At 39.1% G+C, this 23755-nt stretch overlaps 1 protein-coding gene across 2 annotated transcripts; it reads left to right on the forward strand.

Moving 5' to 3' along the window:
- Positions 1-1661: 1661 nt before the first annotated feature.
- On the forward strand, positions 1662-23455 carry WDR48 (WD repeat domain 48). 2 transcript variants are annotated; one of them, XM_072329504.1, is made up of 19 exons: positions 1662-1740; positions 6888-7028; positions 8320-8398; positions 8601-8683; positions 8798-8927; positions 10427-10515; positions 11325-11426; positions 11729-11953; positions 12928-13002; positions 13384-13486; positions 13953-14050; positions 14913-15020; positions 15353-15449; positions 16271-16366; positions 18036-18144; positions 19239-19326; positions 19881-19957; positions 20760-20952; positions 21430-23455. In XM_072329504.1, the coding sequence occupies exons 1-19, from the start codon at positions 1693-1695 to the stop codon at positions 21523-21525; spliced, it is 2037 nt and encodes a 678-aa protein (XP_072185605.1). In that variant the 5' UTR covers positions 1662-1692; the 3' UTR covers positions 21526-23455. The 2 variants fall into 2 exon arrangements, with proteins under 2 accessions (XP_072185605.1, XP_072185606.1); XM_072329505.1 differs by having other exon boundaries at positions 18039-18144.
- Positions 23456-23755: the final 300 nt, after the last annotated feature.

A 23755-nucleotide genomic window follows, 5' to 3' on the forward strand; every position in this document is an offset into this window, starting at 1 on the left:
GCTGAAAGTGCAGCTCAGACACATAGAAACCAGCAACTTATAGCTTGCCAACATGATGCTTCTTGTGTTTCAGCAAAGACAACCTCTGATGGACTACACAATCTCTAGAGGTCCCTCCCAACTTCAAAGGTTCTACGAAACAAAGCGAGCATCTTTTTGTTCTCCTTTCAGTAATGAACTGTTGGTCAGAGGGCTTAAGAAACCCTGCATAGCAGGGAATATCCACATATAATCAGTTGACATGCAGAGAGAAAGAAACAGCAGAGGGGAAGAAACCACCTCCCTGTGGAGCCTATTCCAGTGTTTAAGTACCCTTAAATCACTCCATGCATTAATGGGTTAAGTAACAAAGAGATGCCTTGAAGCTGGGAGGCATACCTCTAATAAGCAGCATAGACTTTCATACAGCCATACACTCAAAATTTGAGCAAGTATTTTCTATTAGGCAAAATAATACAATCTTCCCTGGCTCGCTGGGGAAGATGCTTGAGTCTTTGCTATTGTCTCAGTAGGAAAGTCCAAAAGTAAGGCTGAGCATTTGTCCCCCAGTACACTCTTATAAAATGGCTGTCATCCAGAGGGACCTGGACAGGCTTGAAAAATGGGCCCATGTAAACCTAATGAGGTTCAACGTGGCCAAGTGCAAGGTACTGTACTTGAGTCGGGGCAATCCCAGATGTGTCTACAAAGAACTGGAAGGCAAACAGCATCCTGGATGGTATCAACAGAGGGGCAGCAGCAGGGAAAGGAAAGGGACTGTCCCACTCTGCCCATGTGGAGTCCCACATGGAGTATTGAGACAAGGCTTGGAGCTCCAGCAGAAGGATGCAAAGCTGTTGGAGTGTGTTCAGAGGAAGGCCAGAAGGATGCCCAGAGGGCTGGAGAACTTCTCCTTTGAAGTAATGCTGAAGGAGGTGGGGGTGGTCAGCCTGGAGAAGAGAAGGCTTTGGAGGAGATCTTACTGCAGCCTCCTAGTACTTAAGCTTACAGACAGGAAGGGGAGCGACATTTTACACGGTCTGACATCACCAGGACAAAGAAGAATGGCTTTAAAATATGAGAGGGGAGATTTAGATTAAATGTTAGGAAGAAACTCTTCACTCAGAGGGTGGTGAAGCATTGACAACAAAAAAGTTATGGGTGCCCCATCCCTGGAGGTGCTCAAAGCCATGCAGGATGGGCCCAGTGCTCAATGATCTTTAAGATCTCTTCCAACCTAAGCCATTCTACAACCTTTAAAGGCACAAGCTGTGAGGTAGAGCACCTCAGGGTCGGGGCTTTGCACCAGCGTTCTGTCAGCAGCTCAGCCTCAGAGCACTGTCAGATGGGGTCAAACAACTTCAGACCGTAAGTCAGGCTTTCAATACTCTCGCAGGGATAAAAACTTGTCCCTCAGGCCAGCTGAAAACAAGCAGGGCGCAGTAGGATGACTGACAAGATGATCCCAGACCCTGAGCTTCAAGAACTACAAGCTAAAACTGAGCGCATAAAATGGCGTACCGCCACTACAGAGGGGGAGCTCTGGCCACGCCCCCTGCTCAGGCCCCGCCCCCTCGTCAGTTGCCTAGCAACGCTTCCGTGAACGCCGGCCATCGTGCTTCTCCTCTATACGGGCTTTGGGTAGAGAGTGGGGCGGGACTTCCGGAGCGGCTCGTCCTCCTCGGAAGTGACATCACAGTGTCAACATGCAAGATGGCGGCGCATCACCGGCAGAACACGGCGGGGCGGCGGAAAGTGCAGGTAGGTGCACGGCGGGGCTCGGCTGCGGGGAGCAGTAGGGCTTCGGGGCGGCCTGGATACGCGTAGGCCGCCGTCAGGAGGACGGTCGGGGATGGCCGGGCCCTGAGAGGGGGGGGGCGATGGTTGCTGGGGAGGGGTCTCCGCGGTGCTCCCTGTGGGAGACTGTGTCGGCTCCGCGGCCCGGCTAAGGGAGAGAAGGGAAACGGCTTCCTCAGCTCAAGGGAAACTATACTGAGCCACCCGCCCGGCTCCGGGCAGCCGTTCCGAAGGGAAGGCCGCAGACCAGTCAGGCTGCGGCTGTGAATGGTAAAAGTCAGGAAAATAGATTTATTGTGGTGTTTCGTTATCTCGTTTGGGATACTATCAGCACTTTTAATAGTTTTATATATTAAGCTATGGGAAAAGATTAATGGTTTATGCTTATCTCTGGTGGCAAGTGCAAGTTTCAGCTGTTTTTAACCATTATATTAATATATATATATATATATATATATATATATATATACCGATTTAGCTTGAAATAGTCTCAGCATCCTTCCAAACAGAGATGGGTGCTGTGTCTTAAGGCATCTTTTGTATTCTGGCACATAGGGGAAATGTTTATAGCTTATAGAAGTTCTTATAGTCAATGTAAGCACTTGGTCTGTGCTGCATAAAGAATTCCTGTGCCCTTCTGAAAAACCCACTGGCATTCTCAAAAATACAAAGAGTCCAAAATATTGTATCATCATTTGCACCATATACAGGTTCTTGAAGATTGGCCTCCCAAGGAAGGGGGTTTTGTAGCTCGCTATTTATTTGATGATCTGCTCTCACTGTGGTACTTGATGCTTTTTGCTTCTCTGTATCCTGCTGTGCTATGATCCAGGCTTCAGCCAGTGTACTTTAAGCATAGGTCAACAGAGAATAACTTTGATTATAGTATAAGTACATACAAAGTATTAAGTATAAAGCCGGTATTTTATTGTAGTCCTATTATTTCACTTACTTGGTTAAATACAGGGTTTTGGCCAGGTAATGGGCTTCTCAGTGGCTCTTGAATCCATCAGCTGCTGGTAGAAAGTAAAAACCATTAACAGTTTATTTCGCTTCCCAGTGGCTGAGCATTTAATATGTTTCTGCATCAATTAATAGAGATTTCTCCCAAATCTATAGTGCAGGGGGGGAAGACTCTTTAGAAAAATGCCCATCAGTTATGGAGGATCCTGATTCTTTACAAGACACGGGAGCTGGTTAAAATTTATGCAAGTTTGAGCTGTTGTTGTCTCTGATGCACCTGTTTTACTGGTCAGTAGAACCATCGAAAACTGTGTAGGATGCTTCTGCATATAATTGTATATTGCATAAGGGTTTAATCAGAATAGGAGTTTCAGACCTTAAATTCTGAACATAAAGGTAAGAAGTATAATTAAATGTGAGGCGCTCATGTGAAATGTGTCAGTGTTCCAACAGTAAGGTCCCCTGAACTAGGGGTGAAATGGGGATATGTGGGTTTGGGAGTAGGAAACATCACTGTGTGATGGGAATCAGTTGGCCATGTGCAGTGGCTTTCAGATGTGGTACTGTGAATTAATTCAAGGTGAAGCCATTTTTCAGCAGGTGTCTTAAAGTAGCTTCCCTTCAGGGGAAGCTTATAAATGCTCTCCCAAACTTGCTGCTTGTCCAGAGCAATTGTGACTCACTACTCCAAATCCCTTGACACAACTGGTGAATATGTCTTGATTATGAAATTTGAATCAGTTTTAAGTATTTTTTATCTTCAAGGCCTGTACAGAGCAAGACTTTGCACTGATCTTGTCATATTTATTCACTAAAACACCTTGACAGTGACTGGAAAGCAATGAAAGGAAAAACTTCTGTATTTAGCGATATTCCAGCTACTAATTTTGAATGATATAACTTACTAAGAGCACAGTAGATTTTGTATGCAGTATTCTTTTTATTATGTGCAGTGTTCTAATCCTTACCCAATAAATTGATTCAGTGTAAAAAGATGAACTCCTTAGTATGTTACTGTTATTTTAGGGCTTGGATCCTCTGATGCAAATTCAAATATCAGTACATTCTTAGTTTTAGAAACTTAGGTTATTTTAAAGAGTACCATCTGCATTACCAAGATGCTGAAAAACAGCTTGTTGTTTTATCTTGTCCTTGATGGTTACTTTCTTCATCTCTTATTTTTCAAGAACTCATTGGCTGCATTAAAAAATATCTTTTCTTTTTCCTGGTTGTCCATGACAGCAGCTGTCATTGAGAATTTCCCTCTACTTAAAAGCAAGGAATGCATGTCTTCATACCTTACTTGTTCTCTGTTTCTTCCAGTGGAATGCTGGCATTTCAAAAAGCACGTTCTACCCATACATTAAGAAAATCTGTCTTAATGTGTGTATTGTCACTAGGGGAGCAAAATTTCCATCTGCTTGATAGAGTTCATGAAGAAAATGCATTACAGATCCTTTAAGAACTTCACTTGGACTTGCGTAGTGAAATGTTTTTGTTGATATTATTTGTATCTGTGGTGCTCTTAGTCATTGAAATGGCTAGTCCTGATCTGGTAAAGATACTGAGTCCCATAAATTCTTTATAACGAGGGTTCATCACTGTAATATTTGGACAGTGTTTACTGCAGTGAAGTGTTGTTATTTGTTACAGGAATTTATAAATGCTACAGCAACATTAACATAAAAAGCATTGGTCATTATTAAAAGATTTCATGGCCCATCTTGCCCTGCCTGGACCATCAAATGGCAATATCACAACGCTGTGTCAGTCATCATCTTTGTGTTTGATGCTGGCTTTGTGAATAGATGCAGTGAACCAAGGTGCAGTGTGCTCTTGGTTGCCTTGTTTGAAATGCCTCCAGGTGGTGCAAGTCATAGCTTCCTGATGACCTTCGCAGTCCTCTCCAGATGCAGTGCTACGTCATCTGGACTAATAAAAATGTCTGTGCTGTGGCTTAGAGGTGAATTTAATAACAGAAAAAATACTGTTTTATCTATTATTTTGTGTGTTTGTGTAGACATACTTGAATATATACTCTGTATTCATTGTATTGTTACTATATTTTCTAGCAGTTATTGTATTTCTATACTGAGTATCACTCCAATCTAAAACCAAATAATAATACTTCAGACCTTTCTCCTCAAAAATAAGGCAGTAATGGAGAACGACATGTGGATAACCAGGATTCTTTCTCTGTTCACTTCAGCAATCTCTAGGTTATATTGAACGTGATGCTGTCCACCAGCCTTAAACAACTGTCAGATATTTTAAATCAAATTGCTGTTGTATTTATTGCTCGATTTCAAGTTCCTTGTTTTGAGAAGCATTCCAGCCCCCCTTTTGGCAGACTTTGTGGAAGATTTATTTTGTCCCTTTAAATTGCATATTAATATGTAATTAACTACTTGGAAGCAACCTTGGATGCTTCTGGCATGTGAATGCCTTTTGATGTTAATTTTACTTGAGTCCTGCATACCGTTTGTCGTCTCTTAGCTTTTTTAATTGATGGCATCAGTCTAAAGGATTATGGTTTGTGAGAGTGGACCAACTGATGCTTTTTTGTTTTTGATGTAAAGAAATCTATGGAGTCCTCTCTGACTTAAGGATGTCGTTAGATTTGGGAGTGGGATTTAAAGAGTCCATCAACACTGAACTGATAGCAGCATTTACCATGTACTCTTCTGTCTATCAGAGACTTATTAACCCTGAAACAAGATACTTACTCTCATTTTCTCAGTTCTCTCAACATATAGACAACACTTGTAAAGAGGTGAACAGCTTGCATTTAGTATTTTAACTGAATATTTCCATTGCTTTTATTCAGAACATTGGAAAGCAGTGTGACACTGGGTGTCCCTTTTGTTTTGTGTGCTAGACCTTGACTTTGTTCCTAACATTCTTTGAGTTAGGTAGGCTGCATGGGCATATTAACAGCATAGACATGGCATGGTCAAGGCCAGATGAAGTGCTGCAGGGACATCTTGCTCTGTACATCAACAAAAAGAAAAAGCATTTGAAGTGTTTTAACATTATTATAAGTGGTTGGTCAATGGAAAACATTTTCTTTATACTGCTCTAAAGTGCTTATTGGATTGAAAAAATAATTTCATTGAGTCCAAAACGACTCCTTGAAATAGTTTTCAAAACACTGACACTTATGTATCCAAATGATTCCTGCTGTTGGCAGGCTGTATTCTATCAAGCTTAATGTTTTACCCTGTTGTAATTGTTTTCCAGAATCTAGAAAGGAGCTCTTGATTTCCCCCTCATTATCTCTGGATGGAGAACTTTCCTCCTAGCCATATGCAAACCCTGTGTAAGTGGTCAGGAGAGAGGCAGTGTGGTGTGAATGGGTTGGCTTGGAAGCATCTATAGTGCTTTATAACTGCACTTTCTGCTCGAGTAATAGCAGAGAGTGTTGTAAACCTTGCAGTTTGACCCCTTAAATCTCCATTTGATGTTTCTGAATAGAACAATGAAGCACGTAATACACACTGTACTGTCAGATGCAGAAGGACTGAAAGTGAAAGAAAAAATTCTCTAATTGGAAGAAGGCTAAATATTTCTGCTTATTATGTTAGAAAGAGATTGTTCTTTAAAGAAGAAAAAAACTACCACAAAAAAAAAGTATCAGAATTCTGCCTTTCTCCAAGTGTCATAATAGTATTAGTAGTAGGGATAGAATTTAGACCTGCTGTCTTTCAGTACTACGTAATCCTTACTGGTGGTGTTTTCTCCCTACAAGGCTGGGAAACACTGTCACACAGCTTTAGAAACCATGAAACCTGCTTAGAAAATGAGACACGAATGCGTTGTGTTGTCTGGGATCATCCAGAATCTCTGTGCAGAGCAGGGAATTGAGCTAAGGATTGTCCCAGTCTAAGCCTGATTTGTAAGGATTAAATAATCCCTGGGGCTCCATATGTAGCACTGCTAACATCTTTGTAACTCTTCTCCATTTTCAGGGGGAGGTAATTGACTGAGGGCAGTGATGGTAACTTTCAAACTGGTGGACTCATTTAATGCTTTTAAAGCTCTTAGTATTTTCTACCTGAGAACCTCACTGAAATGAAATTAGATGGTCATGTTTCGTGGCCAACTCAATATCTTAATACCATAATCAGGTCTGTGTAAATGTATTTTAGGTCTCCTATGTGATTAGAGATGAGGTGGAGAAGTATAACCGAAATGGGGTAAATGCACTTCAGCTGGATCCAGCATTAAATAGACTCTTCACAGCAGGCCGAGACTCTATTATAAGGATATGGAGTGTCAATCAGCACAAGGTAAGCCACGAGGATTTCTTAGTCTAAATCTGCTTTGTGTTTTTTTCATGGCATGCTGCAGGTGTACACCAGATATTGTTTTCTAACAACTGCCTATCATGGTAGAAAAATGCTTCTGATAGGTGTTCCTATTGTAACAAGATATATTGGAGTGTACAAACCCACATTTGGGCCAATATCCTGAAGAACTAATTACATTTGATCCTCTAGCTAAGGAAAGCTTGTTAAAGCATTGTGCCTAACAATGCTGGCTCTTGATCTTTCCTCAAAGGAGTGGTGTTTCAGACACTTAATTGTCTCGGTCTTTTCCTGAGCTCTCATCAGTAGTTCCATGTTTCTTTTGTATTGGAGGGCCCAGAACTGGACACAGTACAGAAGGATCACCTCCTCTACCTGCTGGTGGTACTTTGCATAAAGCAGCATAGAATGCCATTAGCCTTCTTTGCAGCAAGGCCACACTGCTAGGTCATGTTCAATGTGATGTCCAAAGGACCCCCAGGTCCTTTTCTAGCAAGCTGCTTTTCCCCTTTGGGGTCACCAGTCTTGGCTCCCTCTGAACAAAAGGTGAGTATTATGAATCTGAGAAGATTACTGGAAACCAGGGCTTCCATGTGAAATATGCAGGAGATAACGCTTCTGTCAGACTCTTCAGTGGTGAGCAATAGTAGAACACAGGGCAGCAGGTGGAATTTGTATCCCAGGAAGTTCCATACTAACACAAGGAAGAAATTTATCACTGTCAGAGGGATGGAGCACTGGAACAGCCTGTGCTGAGAGGTTGTGTGGTCTCCTCTGGTGATGTTCAAGACCTCTCTGGATGCCTACCCATGTGCTCTGCTGTAGGGAGCTGCTTTAGCAGTGGGGTTGGACTCTGAACTCTTGATGTTCCTTCCAGCCCCTAAAATTCTGTGAGAGATCTGAAGAGATCTTTGTATTGTGTTTTGGTTGGTCTTTTCCTCTCTGTAGCAGAACAAATCTATTCCTATAAATGCAGAAATAACTTTAGCTTGGCAGGCACTGCCATTTTGTTTTTTTCTGTGGAGCAAAACTAAACATTTTGAGGTGAAATTCATCAAGAAATGGGAGTTTCTTTGAAAACTATGTGGTGATATTACATTAAAAAAAAACAACACAAAACACCTGGAATAGTGACTTCAAGCAGCATCGTATTAGTCCGTTTTTTGTCCATTCAAGGACCGCAAATGTCACAACAGGATCTGATTATTATGTTGGATGCATTATGTTCTCCATTCACAAGGGGATTTTAAACTTTTTTTTCTTTAATTTCCAGCAAGATCCTTATATTGCTTCTATGGAACATCACACAGATTGGGTAAATGATATTGTACTCTGCTGCAATGGTAAAACATGTAAGTACTAATCTGTATCTTCTATAAGCATGTAAAATTTATTTCTGTGGTGCTCGTTAATTTGCTAAAACACTGTCATGAATCATACATACACATTTCGCTTTCATTATATCATTTGTTAAGAAGCTTAAAGGATTGTTCAGACATTTTCGAAGGTAATATATAAGCCATTAAAGTTCACTCTTTATCCTTCCCCATTTAGTGATATCTGCTTCTTCAGATACTACTGTTAAAGTGTGGAACGCACATAAGGGATTTTGCATGTCAACACTAAGGACACATAAGGTGAAAAACATTATTTGTAACTACTATGTATTACAATTGACAACCTTTTAAATGTTGTGATGTAAGCTTCGAGTGCATAATATCGTCGAGTCACGTTGTTGCACTTTATTATAGGATTATGTGAAAGCCTTAGCATATGCAAAAGATAAAGAACTGGTAGCATCTGCCGGGCTGGACAGACAGATATTCCTCTGGGATGTAAATACTCTAACAGCACTGACTGCCTCAAACAACACTGTCACAAGTAGGTACCTTCAAGTTGGGTAGTATTTAATTGCTTGAGTGAGTGACGTAAATCTGGCCCATCAGCACCCTGTTTTGTGGTGGCTCTTAGGTTTTGTGAAAAGAGATGTAGTTTGGTCACAGCATGCTTTGCTGCCTTTATGTACTTCAGAAGTATACTGTTCAAAGTGAGTGACCTCTTTCATTGTATACAAAGTGCTTGATCCGTGTACAGGACTTGTAATTGAGCTCTAGCCCTGTGCTGACGTGTTTGTGTAACCTTCAGCCGAGGTGGCTTCTAGTGAGTTATTTTGGACCCCAAAATAAGTGGGATGACAGATTGCATATAGCTGAATAGTTTTATGTGTCTTCCATGGAAGTTTGCTGTCACTGAAACAAGTGTTTTGTCACCAGATTTTGCTGATAACTCTAAGACATGCTGTATTTTGGTTGAACAGGGAACTGTTGAGGGAAGAACTGGCTTGCTTGTGGGAAGACTTAGTCTAGGAGGGAAAAAAATGAGTTTCTTAAATGTTGCTACTGTGACACAGAACTCAAATGATTTGTTTTGAGCACAAAATGAAAAGGAAGTAAAGGCATTACCTCTAGATAGATTACAGAAATAAATTTACAGTTTTGGTTTTACTGCAGTAGTGCTTGGTAAGGGAGAGGGAAGAGAAGCAGGCCAAGTTGTTCTTTGTAAGTACAGTACTTCCAACTAAAAACGCTTCTGGTGGGAAGAACATGTGTACTATGAATGAACTGGCTTTCCACAGTCCTTTCAAACAGAACTGATTTCATCAGAGTGCAAGTGAAGGCTGTGGTTTAATTTGCTGTCTGATTACAGGAAAGCAAGGTACACAGGTCAACATTAAATGGAAGCCTGTTTTTAAAGAGTGTCTCTTAGTCAGCATAGCTATAGTTTAAATTAGATGAGCGGTTTTGCTTCTGAGTGGCTGTCCCTTCTGGAAGAGGGAGGAGTCGAGCGTTGCTTTTGTTCCAGCATGAATTTTGTTTTGAAGCACTTAAGATTCTCTCCTACATTCCTGATGTCCTTCTGCCCACGTTAGCTCCATAGAGGCAGTTTTAAAGCCTTTTATAGGTTATATGTTTGTTGGACAGTGTGCAGAACTTAAAGATTTTTTTTTATTATTTGGCTTGGGAAAATCTCTGCACTTTAATCTAAGCACTTATTAGGAGATCACTTAGAAGTACCATTCTCTAAGTAGTTGAGAACCACAAGATTGCCTTGCATTGAATCATTGTGGACACCAGGATCGTAGTCACCATAAATGTGAAGTTTTATACAACACTAGATCATGAACCAGAAAGCATAGCAATATGCTGTCTACAGTCTTGCCCTTTTTTTAGCAGAGCCCCATATGTGTAGTAGGATGGCTCTATTATAGATCAAAGCCTACATTTGGGTCTGCGAAAGATAGTCTTTTTTAGTGAATAAATAACTAAGTATTCAGATGGCAGCATTGAAATTGAAAATGTTAACTTTTTGCTTTGAAACAGCTTCTTCCCTGAGTGGGAACAAAGATTCTATCTATAGCCTTGCAATGAATCAAATGGGAACAGTTATTGTGTCGGGATCCACTGAGAAGGTAAGCAAAAGTCTAGTAGGGCTCATTCTGCTTCTGTTCAACTTTTAATGTAAAGAAAAGAGACAATTTTACTCATGTTAAACATTGTGTCTGTAGCAGCTTTTGTGTTTTTAGTAGGGAAAGTTGATTTTATATATATATATATATATATATATATATGTATATGTATATTTTATTTTTGAGGGGGTGTGGAAGTTGAAGCTTCAGCCATCTATAGATTATGTATTAAAACTATGGCTTGTGTAAACCTCTGTATGTCAGAGATCATTTAATTACATTGTAAGAGCTCTAATTGTTGGGGCATATTACTCAGCTGAAAATACAAACTGAAGCATGTGCCACAGGTGAAAAAGAATTGATACTGCAACTTCCAAGTCCACCGTGGAGTGGTTTGTAAAGTGAGCTAGTGAAACTTCATGTTTGATAGTGTTTGTTATAGAGAAAGGTAAAACACCCAGAAGTTCCAAGTCAATATGAAAATGAAAGTAGAATATCCAGCCAGGATTCTCAGAGTTTATTTCCCCACATCATACTGTCTTGCTTCTAGTCACTTCTTTGTGTTAAGGTCTTAAGAAGACAACAGAAAAAGCCAGAACAAATGCCATTACAATCAAGGGAAGAAACTCCTGTCTGTTTATTAGAGATGCCTAAGATGTAGTTGTGTATCCTGTTCTAATTAAATATGTTTTTGGTAATGATGTGTACTTGTTGAGGGTAAGGGTCAGTTTGTTCAGAAAGGCTTAAATATATAGAGAAAATGCATAAATGGAAAGAATGTTAATGCACTTATCCTGTGACTGTTTATGTAGGTTCTCCGGGTGTGGGATCCAAGAACTTGTGCAAAACTGATGAAACTTAAAGGGCACACAGACAATGTAAAAGCTTTGCTGTTGAACAGAGATGGTACCCAGGTATGTGCTTCTGTGTGAAGCAGGGCATTTTGCGGAACATGGAAATGTCATTAGTCTTTTCAGCATGATATCTGGTTTATGTTGTAGATTGCAGAAGTTCTACCAACAAGCATTTTTTAGATGCTGAGTGATTGAGGGGGAGGCTGAGAGTGAATGTAGTTCATGTATGAGAAAGTGATGAATATAAACTGTCTGGAAATAGTGATGAGAGTTGTTAACTGCCAGTTTTCATTTAGCATCCTCTTAGTGGAAAAACAAGAATTACGAAAGCTTTCTGTGAAATTACAATGATTGTTGCTCAGTGTCTTTCAGGCAGTTCTGATGGGACTATTCGTCTGTGGTCCCTTGGGCAGCAGAGATGTATAGCCACATATCGAGTCCATGATGAAGGTGTTTGGGCTCTGCAGGTCAATGAAGCATTCACTCATGTTTATTCAGGAGGAAGAGACAGGAAGATTTATTGTACAGATTTACGGAATCCTGATATTCGTGTGCTTATCTGTGAAGAAAAGGCACCAGTTCTTAAGGTAATTGGTTTTGCTTCATGAAATCACTGAATGTTTTTTGTTAGAAGGTATCTCTGGGGATTATTTTGCCCAACCCCATGTTCAAGTAGGACCACCTAGAGCCAGTTTCCCAGGACCAATTCAAAACAGCACATGAAATCTCTAAGGAGGGACACTTTGTAACACCTGTTCTGATGCTTGGTGTCCCTCACAACCTAAAAATATTAATAATATTAAAAAAAAGACAATAGTTGTTTCCTGATCTTCAGAGGAAGCCTCTTGTTTTTCAGTTTGGGCCATCTGCTTCGTGTCTTGGCACTTATACTGTTTAACAAAGCAGTGGCTTCAGCTGTATGCTAACAGAGTATATTGCACATTTCTACCTCACTAGCAACCTAGGAGGAGGTTTTTTCCTCCTAACATCTGAAACTGAATTGTCTGAAGAAATACCTGATTTCTACCAAAAATGTGTGAATTCAGACATTACTTAAGTTGACCCTGCACCTAGCAGGGGGGTTGAAATTAGATGATCATTGTGGTCCCTTTCAACCCAGGCCATTCTATGATTCTATGAACATCCTTTAAATATGAGAGGTTACTTTTACTGGGCTCTAGTACGGCTTTTAAGAAGCAAATCAGCATTGCCAAGGCTTGAGATAAAAATTAATTGCTGCTTAGAAATATATGCACAGAACTGTATCAGTAATATTTTGTATAATCACTAGAACCAGCAGCAAGGTTTCTGAACACTGAAATGGTGGGGGAAAAAACATGTGCGTGAGTCTGAGTCTTTTGAGGAGTGCTGATTGAACATTTTTTATTGTCTGAAACTCTTAATGGCACGACAGTGGAACATGTAGGTGTAAAACAAGTGTGACTGAAACAGAAACCAGTATATAAGCCATGTAAATATGCAATATACATAAATATAGCTGTGCATAAACGGAGCGAAGTTAAATTGAGTGACTGAAAGTAGCTATAATTCTGTTATTTAGATGGAACTTGATAGATCAGCTGATCCTCCTCCAGCAATTTGGGTTGCAACAACTAAATCCTCTGTGAATAAATGGGTAAGTGATACATATTTCTTTGAATTACTTCCTTTATTATTTTTCTGTCTATGCTGCTTTTATTTATAAAATAGTCAACAGTGAACAGTTAACATCCGAATAGCAGCTGTTAGCCAAGATAACCTTCACACAGGGGGTGGTGACACACCAGAACAGGTTGCCCAGGGAGGTTGTGGATACCCCATCCCTGGAGGCATTCAAGACCAGGCTGAATGTGGCTCTGGGCAGCCTGGCCTGGTGGTTGGCAACCCTGCATGTAGCAGGGGGGTTGAAACTGGATGATCATTGTGGTCCTTTTCAACCCAGGCCATTCTGTGATTCTATAAAAGTGAAGTTTTTAAAATGATTACAAACGTGTCCTTATTTTGTTTGCTTCTTTAGACTTTGAAGGGAATCCATAATTTTAGAGCATCTGGGGACTATGATAATGATTGTACCAATCCTATACCACCCCTATGTACACAGCCTGACCAAGTTATAAAAGGTAAACAGCTGTTTTCCTGAGTGTTTGTGAAATGTTATCATTAGCAGAAATGGTAGATCTTTATGACTAGCTCACATTCTTAGTTATCTGACACTTACTGAAGGGAAGTCCTTGGCTGTAATTAAGGACTGTTCTATAACAACTTTCTGTGTTGCTCTGCAGCAAATGAAAACATCAGTGCTATCACCACTGTTTCCATCAAAAATCCAAAGTACGCCATTGTATGTGCATCTACAGAGAAAATTATCTCTGTGCTGGGCAAAACCATGATAAATAAAATCAAAGACAGCACAAGTATCATTTGTGTAGTGTTAGTTATGTTTGAATAACATTTAGATACTGGTGATTCTTGCGTTATGTAGTAAAACCAAAGAACAGTCACTCCTGTTGTGTTAGTTGGTTTAATTTAGTGTAAAGCTAGACAAAAAGGTCAGTGCAGTGACTTTAATTCTTGTTTGTTTGGCAGGAGGTGCTAGTATCATTCAGTGCCACATTCTTAATGACAAGAGGCACATATTAACCAAAGACACAAATAATAATGTGGCATACTGGGATGTCTTAAAAGTAAGTACATAATTTTAGATTAAACATCTGCTGTTGGATCAGTAATTATTTTGTGGGGTTTTTTTTTGTTTGTTTTTGACATATTATTTTTGGTGTGGGAGTTTCTTCTGGTTGAAAAATAAGTCAGTTTTCCTATCCTAAGACAATAAAGCAAAGATGACTTCTTTGAAAGAGAAGATTATTGAGCCTTTCTGCATCTTAAGAGCTTCTTCTCTCAACGTTAGGCTGGATAATAACATCTTCATTCGCTTTAAATTCAAACCCTTAATAGAGCACAATCAGTTGTCTTACTGAGCTGCTGACTGAAGTGAAAAAGAAGGGAATGAGAATGAAGAACATGGATTTGTACTAAAAGTGTTTCAGAAGACTTGTAGAAAAGTGAATGTTTTGTTTCGGTTTACATTTGAGAATATATGGTATATATTTGGTATATATGTTTTGGTATATATTTGAGAATAATATTAGGGCCAAAGTCAGATGCTAATGTTAATTTGGTACCTTCATTCAGTTATTTTCAGTTTTTGTTATTAGGGTTTTCAGCAACTTCTCTTAGATACATCTGCATACATGCCCACCTTAGAGATGGGTTACTCACCAAGTCTAAGCATGCTGTCTTGTTTAAGATTCACTTTTTCTTTCTTTTCCTTCTCTGTTGGCTTGATGATGTTACCTCAGAAAAAAATGTGTTCTTCAATTTATGGTGAAAAACTTGAAGCTTTAACTTGTGTCTTTCTGTACTAAATTAGTTGTGGTGGAATGATAATAATTTTGAGTGTATATGAAAATCAAGTACAAGTTTTTAAGAGTGGTTATGATTCAACGTGCTGAATTGGGAAATTTCTGTATTCCTTTTTCTGTACAGGCATGTAAAGTTGAAGACCTTGGGAAAGTAGATTTTGAAGAGGAAATCAAGAAGAGATTTAAAATGGTGTATGTGCCAAACTGGTTCTCAGTAGACTTGAAAACTGGGGTGAGACACAAACCCTAAATCTCTTCTTCTGGTGTCATACTTAATTATACTTTGTATACTATTTCTTCACAATGATTATGGCTTGTTCTAAGTTTTGAAGAACTTATCATTTATCTGATGAGTTTGACTTATTTTGAAGCAAATCAATACATTGTACCTCCATTCTTAATAATCTGTGTGACTTTTACACTGAAGTGTCAGTTGAAATCCACAAGACTGTTAGGAATTCATCTTTTGCTTTGTATTCACAGCTGTTCCTTCAGTAAATTTGTAGATTTGTTTAATACAACACAACTATTGTGTTCTTCTTGCTCACGGTCTTTTTCTGACAGATGCTGACAATTACATTGGATGAAAGTGACTGCTTTGCAGCCTGGGTTTCAGCAAAAGATGCTGGATTCAGCAGTCCAGATGGTTCTGATCCAAAATGTACGTTTTTTTACTAGTATTGTTCTTTCACTGAAATAAAAAAGCAGAACAAATTCCAGTACTTAACATTACAAAATGTTTGTTGGATAAGTCAGTTGTTGTTTGGGTTTTAGAGAGAGATTTCCTTGAGATTAAATTTTGACAAGTTTTCCAAAGAAAATATCTTTTGTTTTTTCCTGAAATATTCGAGTTGTTTTTTCTTCATAACTTGGTGTAGTGGAAATGTTAAGTCATTGCCTGAAAAAGTGATTGAGCACCTGATGAGAAGGCAGGGCCAGCCAAGGGGAGGTCAGGTCCCAGCAGTGTACCTGAGTGACTGGAAGGGTTGGAGCCAGGATCCACCCATTCCCACACTTCATGTAAGAGTTGTCAGTGGAGGTGAGGGCATCTCTTGCTGGAGATCCCTGCCTTCTTGAGATACCTTCCAAAGGTAAGCAGCTCTTCATTTCTGCATCTGTAGCTGCTGTATTTGGGCTTGTTCTCATTTGCTGTAGCCAGAGGCTTTGCCACCCTGTATTATCATCCCATTATGTCATTACACTTAGTTTTAGACATCCAGGAAGGAAAAGGGAGAAAGTGATATTTCAAAATGTAGAGCTACTATCAGCTACTATCAGAATGTTGAATTAAGTGAATGAACCAGCAGCAATGATTCTGTGACTGAAAAATCAGCTTCTTCTAAAAGGTTGTAGCCTGCAGTTTCGAGTTTGATAAGCAGATGTCTGTGCCCATAACTAGTTTGCTTGGATCCATAGATCAAATGTAGGATGTTTTAAGTCAGTGTTTTTGATGTAACTCAAGTTCTTGCTGTGTTTTGACAGTGAACCTTGGAGGGCTTCTATTGCAAGCACTTTTGGAGTACTGGCCTAGAACACACATCAATCCAATGGATGAAGAAGAAAATGAAATAAATCACAGTTCGTGTTTGAATGTTTTCTTTCTTTGAGATATATTCTTATATTTTTATCTTTTTGTTTCTTTAACAGTTGCAGCTTGACTTGCTGTCTTACAGTTCTGCATGCATCGTGGCTTTTAATGACACTTACTGCTTTTGAGATTGTTTTGTGTCAAAAGGTGCTGAACACCTTTTTTTTCTTCCTAACATGCCAGCAATAAATACAAAGAATTCTAATCTGAAGAAGAAAACTAAAAGCAAATAGGTAGTTCTTAAGTTAGAGAAGCATGATGCCTTGGTGGAAAACCATTAGTGGCAGAATTAAGGCTCGGTTTGGAAAAAGAAAAGAAATGGCCTAGGTAATGACAACAAAGAGCAGTAATTCAGTTATTCAATATTAGACAGTATTCTTGGTGTTATTCCAGAATACATTCATACATACAGATGTCATGAAAGGTATGAAGTAAATATTTGGAAAAAAATATATTGAATATTGACATCATGGTAAGTCTATGCAAAGCTATCTTAGAATGATCTTTAAGGTAAATCAGAATGAGAGGGACTGTGTAACTCTTAAGTTTTTGAAAGAGTTTGAAATGCATTCAACCCAGGTCAGAGTTGACTAAAAAGTCTTGTCTATGAATGGCAATTAAGAAATTACTTTCTACAGATATTGCTGCACTGAACAATTTCCTTAATTGCACTCTTATCATACTGGGACAAAGATGATGCCAAGGGTTACCAATCTCATTTAAAAGTGAACTCCAAGCAGTGTTACAGCACTTAGCAGACTTCTCTGGATAAAGTTGCTGATTATCATACTTCTGTGTATTGACAGACCTCAACTGTGGAGTCAGACAGCATAGAAGTGTAGTTCTCAGGCTTTTGTAGCCTTGGTGTATTTATGTTGCATTGCGTATTTCTCTGAGTTGTCATGGATTAGTGAAACGTTCAGAACATTCACTACAGAATCAGAGGCTGGACTTTTCCTTCTTATAATTAACCATTCAAAGAAACAGATGAGAGCTTTATTTATTGTTACTATCAGTTGTTAACAGAACTGCCATGAGGAAATCTTTCAAACTATACGACTTTTCTCCTGCTCTACCTTAGCAATTATATTCATTCCTTCTCTAATATGTAATAGTTTTTTCTTTCTTGGGCTTTTTGCTTAATGTGATTTTACTTATGGAAGATATGAATCTAAATACTTATAACTTGTGTTTCAAGGTATTGGAATGACAAAACATTGTTGTCTTCAAAAATTGCATAATTAATGCTGAATGTTTTTTTAAATTTATAATTTTGAATGGATGCAGAGTCATTTTTTTCAAGTGTTTGAAGACCAGATTACTAACACTGTCCAAAATGAAATGAATATAGAATGCAGTCACTTAAGAAAGCGTGAGTTTGAGCGCTTTACTAATACTACATCTTGACATTTGGCAAATCCATGTAGAAAAACAAAGCCAGTATCTTTCAGAGTTCTGAAAATCTCTTTACTTTCTACTGTTCCTTCTGGTAAACTTGTTGTGTGTTGGAAATGGGGTTTTTCTTTCTCTTACAGATCATCTGATTTTGTTTCATTTACGAAATCAATTAACTGTAGATGGAGAAGATATTTTTTGGTCTACATACACCCAGTTTTAAGGCCTAATATAATCTTACTGGTGTATTTTTTTTCCCCCCAGCAGTGAATGGTGAGCAGGAGAACAGAGTCCAGAAAGGAAATGGATATTTTCAAGTACCACCACATACACCAGTTATATTTGGTGAGGCTGGAGGACGCACTTTGTTCAGGTACAGAAACTCAGAAACTCAAAAGTATATACAAAGTGGCCAAATACTTCCTGCCTTACCAACATGGTATTACTTGTATTTGTTCAGTACTGTGTGTTTAAGATGTACCCTTGGCAGACAAAATAAGTAGTACTTAATAATCATATGTTATAATCACAGAATGGCCTGGGTTGAAAAGGACCACAATGATCACCTGGTTTCAACCCCCCCCTGCTATGTGCAGGGTCGCCAACCACCAGTTTAGGCTGCCCAGAGCCACATCCAGCCTGGCCTTGAATGCCTGCAGGGATGGGGCATCCACAGCCTCCTTGGGCAACCTGTTCCAGTGCATCACCACTTTGTGTGGAAAAACTTCCTCCTAATATCCAACCTAAGCATTCCCTGTCTCAGTGTAAAACCATCCCCCCTTGTCCTATCACTGTCCATCCTTGTAAGCAGCCATTTCCCCTTCTATTTATATGCTCCCTTTGAGTACTGGAAGGCCACAATGAGGTCTCCCTGAAGCCTTCTCTTCTCTAAGAAGATAATAGAATAATAGTAGTTCTTGCATTGTTCAAGCTCACATCTTTGTTGGACCTCAGTGAGGTTTGGGGTCTTACGGTGTTAAGAGTTACGGTAGCTTTTAGCTCCGTGTTGTAGCTGTGAGATATTTTTGGGTGCCCTCTTCCTGCAAACAGATAAACTGAACTTTGTTTTAGAAGGAAACTGCAATATTTCAGATTCTTGTAGGACTTTATTATGGATCTCTTACATTTGTCTCTGAGAATTAATGATTTGGACAGTTCAGTGCTTACAATATAAAACACATGCAGTCCACAAGCAAACTAGTGTCATAGTTTGTGCTGCAGCCTGTACTCTCCCTATTTCTGCCTTAGGGATCCTTTTTGCATGCAGTTATGCTTGTAGGAATTACCTGACCTCAGTAAGCTTGATTCTGTGAAAGGCCAGCTAACCAATTTCAAGCTCTACGCACATTGAAAGGACGCATCATTATTTCCTGAATGTTTTTTAGCATAAGTTGTGATGATTGATTTCTGAACACTGAACGTTTCCGTTCATAAAGCTGTTGTCATGTTGTCTTCTCTGTGTCGTAGGTTATTGTGTCGGGATTCAGGTGGTGAAACGGAGTCTATGCTTCTGAATGAGACTGTGCCACAATGGGTGATTGACATCACTGTAGATGTAAGTTTCCCACGTGTAGACTTCAGGTTTTGTTTGTTGAAGGTCAACCATAACATCTTTAATTGAGCTCAATCTAAATGCCATGTTCAGTTTTTCTGTCTTTCACATACTGTATTTTAAAACAAGAGGTCTCAAGAACTGTACTCAAGACCCTTGAATAAGCGTTGTCTTTTGAAGTGCCCAGTTAAGGTTTTTTGTGCCTTGAAGGCTTAGAAAAGGAGCTCAAATCACTGTGCGTAATGGACGGCCTTTTCAAGTGGAGAGCTCAGGTAGAGAGAGTAACCTTTACGTTGCTGCTGTGTTTTCATATTATTGATTTCCTTTGAAGTGAACAGTAATTACATTCGAAAGGAAGATGTGGTGTGTGTATCACTGAAAATGGAGCACATTAGGAGTGTGAATAATCTGGAAGCTGTCTGTAGTAGCTGCTTATTAGGAACTTCTTGGTTATTGATAATTAGGAACTGACTATACTTTGCTTACCAGCTGGTGGAAATGGGAGCTGATAATAGTTCATTCTAAATGTAACATTTGTCAAATGTATTTCCTTCTAGAAAAACATGCCCAAATTCAATAAGATTCCCTTCTACCTCCAACCTCATTCGTCTTCAGGGGCAAAAACTCTAAAAAAGTAAGTAATCGTGCATGTTTGAGTCTCAACATTGCATAAAGGGAATTGAAAGCTCAAGAAAAACTTATTGCTGGAGAGAATCTTCCTGTGCTTGATTCACCTGTGGAACAGTTTCCAATCATCTAAGCAGCAACGCTCTGAAGTGTTCAGTTCTGTTAGAATATTTGGAAGAAAAGTCAAGTTTCTTTCAACTGACAGTTTAAGTTTATGCTAAGAAATCTCTGAGAAACCAAGTAATGGAATGTGATGTGGTGGTGTTTTGTTTGTAGTGTTTCATCAGAACACACAGAGGAACTGTCCAGAACTATGATTTTATGTTCGTTTCCTCTTTCTGACAGTGATGAATAATAGGTTTTAAATGGAAAAGGTTGCGAACCTGACAGGGAACACAAGGTGGTCTGCCCATCACGTGTGGACTTGTTTAGAATTCCCTTTTTGTTATGTAGGAAGAACAGCATATTCTGTTCTGCCTTTTTTATTCCATATTTTCTTTGTCCTTCTCTTCCTTTTCTTTGGAAAGAATGAGGTTTGATTTTAACCTAATGAGGTGGATTTATTATTATTTATTAATTCAGTCTTTCAGATATCTTACTGGTTTTCTGAGATCTTCTGTGCCAGTCTTTGGATTGGTAGCTGTTGTGTCGTGGTATTTAGTTTGGATGATCCTGTTTAGCTTTCTATATTATGATAGGTGCAAAATTTAATTGTTTACATAGTTTTCTGTAGATAAGAGTATCTATCATGAAAATAAGAAATAGTTCCCTCAAGTTCTCTCTTGCCAATCTTTATTCACCTTATGTAGAGACCGGCTGTCAGCAAGTGACATGCTTCAGGTGAGGAAAGTGATGGAGCATGTGTATGAGAAAATCATAAACTTGGATAACGAGTCTCAGACGACTAGCTCTTCCAATAATGAAAAAGCAGGAGAACAAGAAAAAGAGGAGGACATTGCTGTGCTCGCAGAGGAGAAAATTGAACTTCTTTGCCAGGACCAGGTAAGTCACTCAGGGATTTTAGCTCATGAATAAAACCAACTTGTAGCAGTGAAGTTGTTGTGAATTTCTGAGTACTGAGATGGAAATACGCCAAAGATTATCTGCTACCTTTAAAAGTAATAAATATTGTCGTGTTAACTGACATAAGTTCAGACAGCGGTGGATGGCTGGGCCAGAGATTTCATAAACTATGCCTGTTTCATTCAGTTTTGACCACCAGCCTTTATGGAATCATGCAGTAGTTTCACACCTATGGGCAGCTGAGCTCTCCCGCATTGCTCTTACTCAGCTTCCTCAAGGGAAGAAGAGGAGAAAATATGATGGAAGATGGCTCGAGAGTTCAGAGTAAAATGAGGAGATCACCCACTAATTACCATCACAAGCAAAACAGGCTCAGCATTAGGGAAATCAGTATGATCCTTGAATTTTCTGTCAATGCAGCAGACTTGTGGAGTAAATTATGTTCTTACTACTCAGGTTTTGGATCCCAATATGGACCTTCGAACTGTAAAGCACTTCATCTGGAAAAGTGGTGGTGATCTGACGCTTCATTATCGCCAGAAATCAACGTGAAGGGGAGTAGTGGACTCACGTGGTTACTCATTGACTTGACCATAACGTACTGGTTCCAAGAGTAGTACTATAGAAGCCCACTGAACCCATAAGGTAGATGAGACTTCTAATGACTCAGTATGGATGGAAAGTATACATTTAATTGAAGTGACTAATAGATATGTAATATAGAGGAGAAAAAAAATACCTGTATGACTTTAACTAAAATCTGTCCTAGTCTCAGTCACCGAGATGGGAGGTCCCTGAGTGGTTGATTCTGTGTGAGGTGTACAGAGAATGGATGAGAATCCAGTGCAGACTTTTGCTTCCTCCTTTTTGCTTTTGGTTTGGTTTTTGTTTGTTTTTTTTTCCCAGAACTTTAAACTGCCATCTGTTCATGCTTAATATGAAACCATATCCACCATATTAATGAGTAGTGGTATTCACAATGTAATTCAGAACTGTACAGGCAGTATTTTTATTACATTCCATTCATAAAGTACCTACAGTGGTCTCTCGGGTTACCGAACCATTTCTATCACTTAGAGACGTTTGGTAAATAGATATTGCATACTTCAAAGAATTGGCCCGCTTAGTTGCTGATGGAGGATTAACATCAGACTTGTTCTAATACCGCAATCTGGATGTTGCTTTAGAGAGCTATTGTCCTGCAAAACAAGAACACTAGATAAATACTGTAGCAGGGTCAGTCCAATGATGCTGTGCATCACAATAGGTTGAACGTGCTTTGCTGCAACCTCAAGGATTTTTTTTTCTAATCTCTAGAACTAGTTCTGGCAATGTGTGCTTTAAGGACACCGCAGTCTAATTTTTGGTAACTTTGCTCTATAACTGTATGACACTTGGTTAAACCTTCAGACCATTCTGAACGTAACTTCCGGCGTTTCATGTGGAACTCCAGATAATTTGCAGCAGATTTCATATTCGTGGTGTAAAAATACTTAATTCTTTTTTTCTTCCGAAGTTTTATATGCAGCTGTTCTTTTGTCGTAGATGCAGATCTTCTTTTCAATGTTATTTCTAAAAAATGAACAAATCTGTCGCAGACTCAGAGTAGTCTTTTATAGAGTTTAACTTATTGGGGGGTGGGAGGGAGGGGTTCAGCTTTTGTTGAGAAAATGTGGGACTGTCCCAGGAAAACCATTTGTATCCAGAACAAATTAGAACCCTCGTAAAGAAATGATGTAAGGACGACTTGTCTGAAGCAGAAGCACAAGTGCCTTCAGAGGGCAGCACATTAACTGAGTTTCTTCAGGAGACATACGCTCTTGCCCTTCCTGTGTCTTGCTATCAAGATTCAGGTTGAGGCCTAAAGGAAGTCCCAATAGATTATATTACTGGGATTGCATCAGTCAAACAAAAAAAGTGAAATATTTTTCATTGTGTTTTATTTGGGGAAAGAAAGAAATCAAATCTCATTGCCTTCTGCACCATTAACTGAGCTCAACAAACTCACTGCTTGAATAAAACACGTGGCTCAGAACTAAACCAGCATGGCTTTTACTCATCTTCTTGGAAGGGTTGGTTTTGGTTTTTAAAGCCCATTTCTGTGTATGCTCACTTTAGCGCAGTTGTGCTCTATCTGCACATTTTTAGTAGTACTTGTGAATTAATGCTTAAAACACAGCTGTAATTTGTATTGATGAATTGACTTGACTCGTATCAACTAATAACAAGGGTCTGTGCTTTTGTTTCAATAGACTTTTTTTTTCTGGTCCTCTTGCTGACTGTTGTATACACTGTATATTCTCCCAATCCTTTTGTTTGAAATAACTCAATGTTGTAATTTTTTTTTCTATGTATTTTTTTTGTTCCATTTTTGTTTCAAACCACCCTAAATCTGCAATTTCAGGAAAGATTGACAGTAGAGTCTGCAATGCCAGAAGGATAAATGATGTTCCACAGTTGTATAGAATAAAAGGCTTTAGTTAAAATAGTCTGAAACTGTTTTGTGCATTGGATCACTCAGGTGAGTTTACAACTTGTACCACTGCCACTTAATGGCTAAACTGCAAAGGACTTCCGAGCACTTTGAACCCTCAAGTAATGGAATGGCTTGATGGTAATTGCAGTGCCTTCATTAAATCCTTCCAAGATGATCTTGTAATGTGGGTGAATATGAGAACATAGCAGGCCTTCAAATGCAAACCTGGAGATGCTTTTGAGATGGAGAACATGTACAGTTAATGCTGCATTTGTGGGCAGTGCTTATTTTCATACTATAAGAGTA

The sequence above is a fragment of the Excalfactoria chinensis genome, chromosome 2, assembly GCF_039878825.1.
Source record: "Excalfactoria chinensis isolate bCotChi1 chromosome 2, bCotChi1.hap2, whole genome shotgun sequence".
Lineage (NCBI taxonomy): Eukaryota > Metazoa > Chordata > Aves > Galliformes > Phasianidae > Excalfactoria > Excalfactoria chinensis.

Excerpts from the sequence above, each read along its gene's own strand:
- WDR48 (XM_072329504.1), top strand. The coding sequence starts at position 1,693 with ATGGCGGCGCATCACCGGCAGAACACGGCGGGGCGGCGGAAAGTGCAG. Across the intron at positions 7,029-8,319 it reads GGAGTGTCAATCAGCACAAG|CAAGATCCTTATATTGCTTC; the intron begins GTAAGCCACGAG and ends TTTAATTTCCAG. Across the intron at positions 11,427-11,728 it reads TGAACAGAGATGGTACCCAG|TGTCTTTCAGGCAGTTCTGA; the intron begins GTATGTGCTTCT and ends ATTGTTGCTCAG.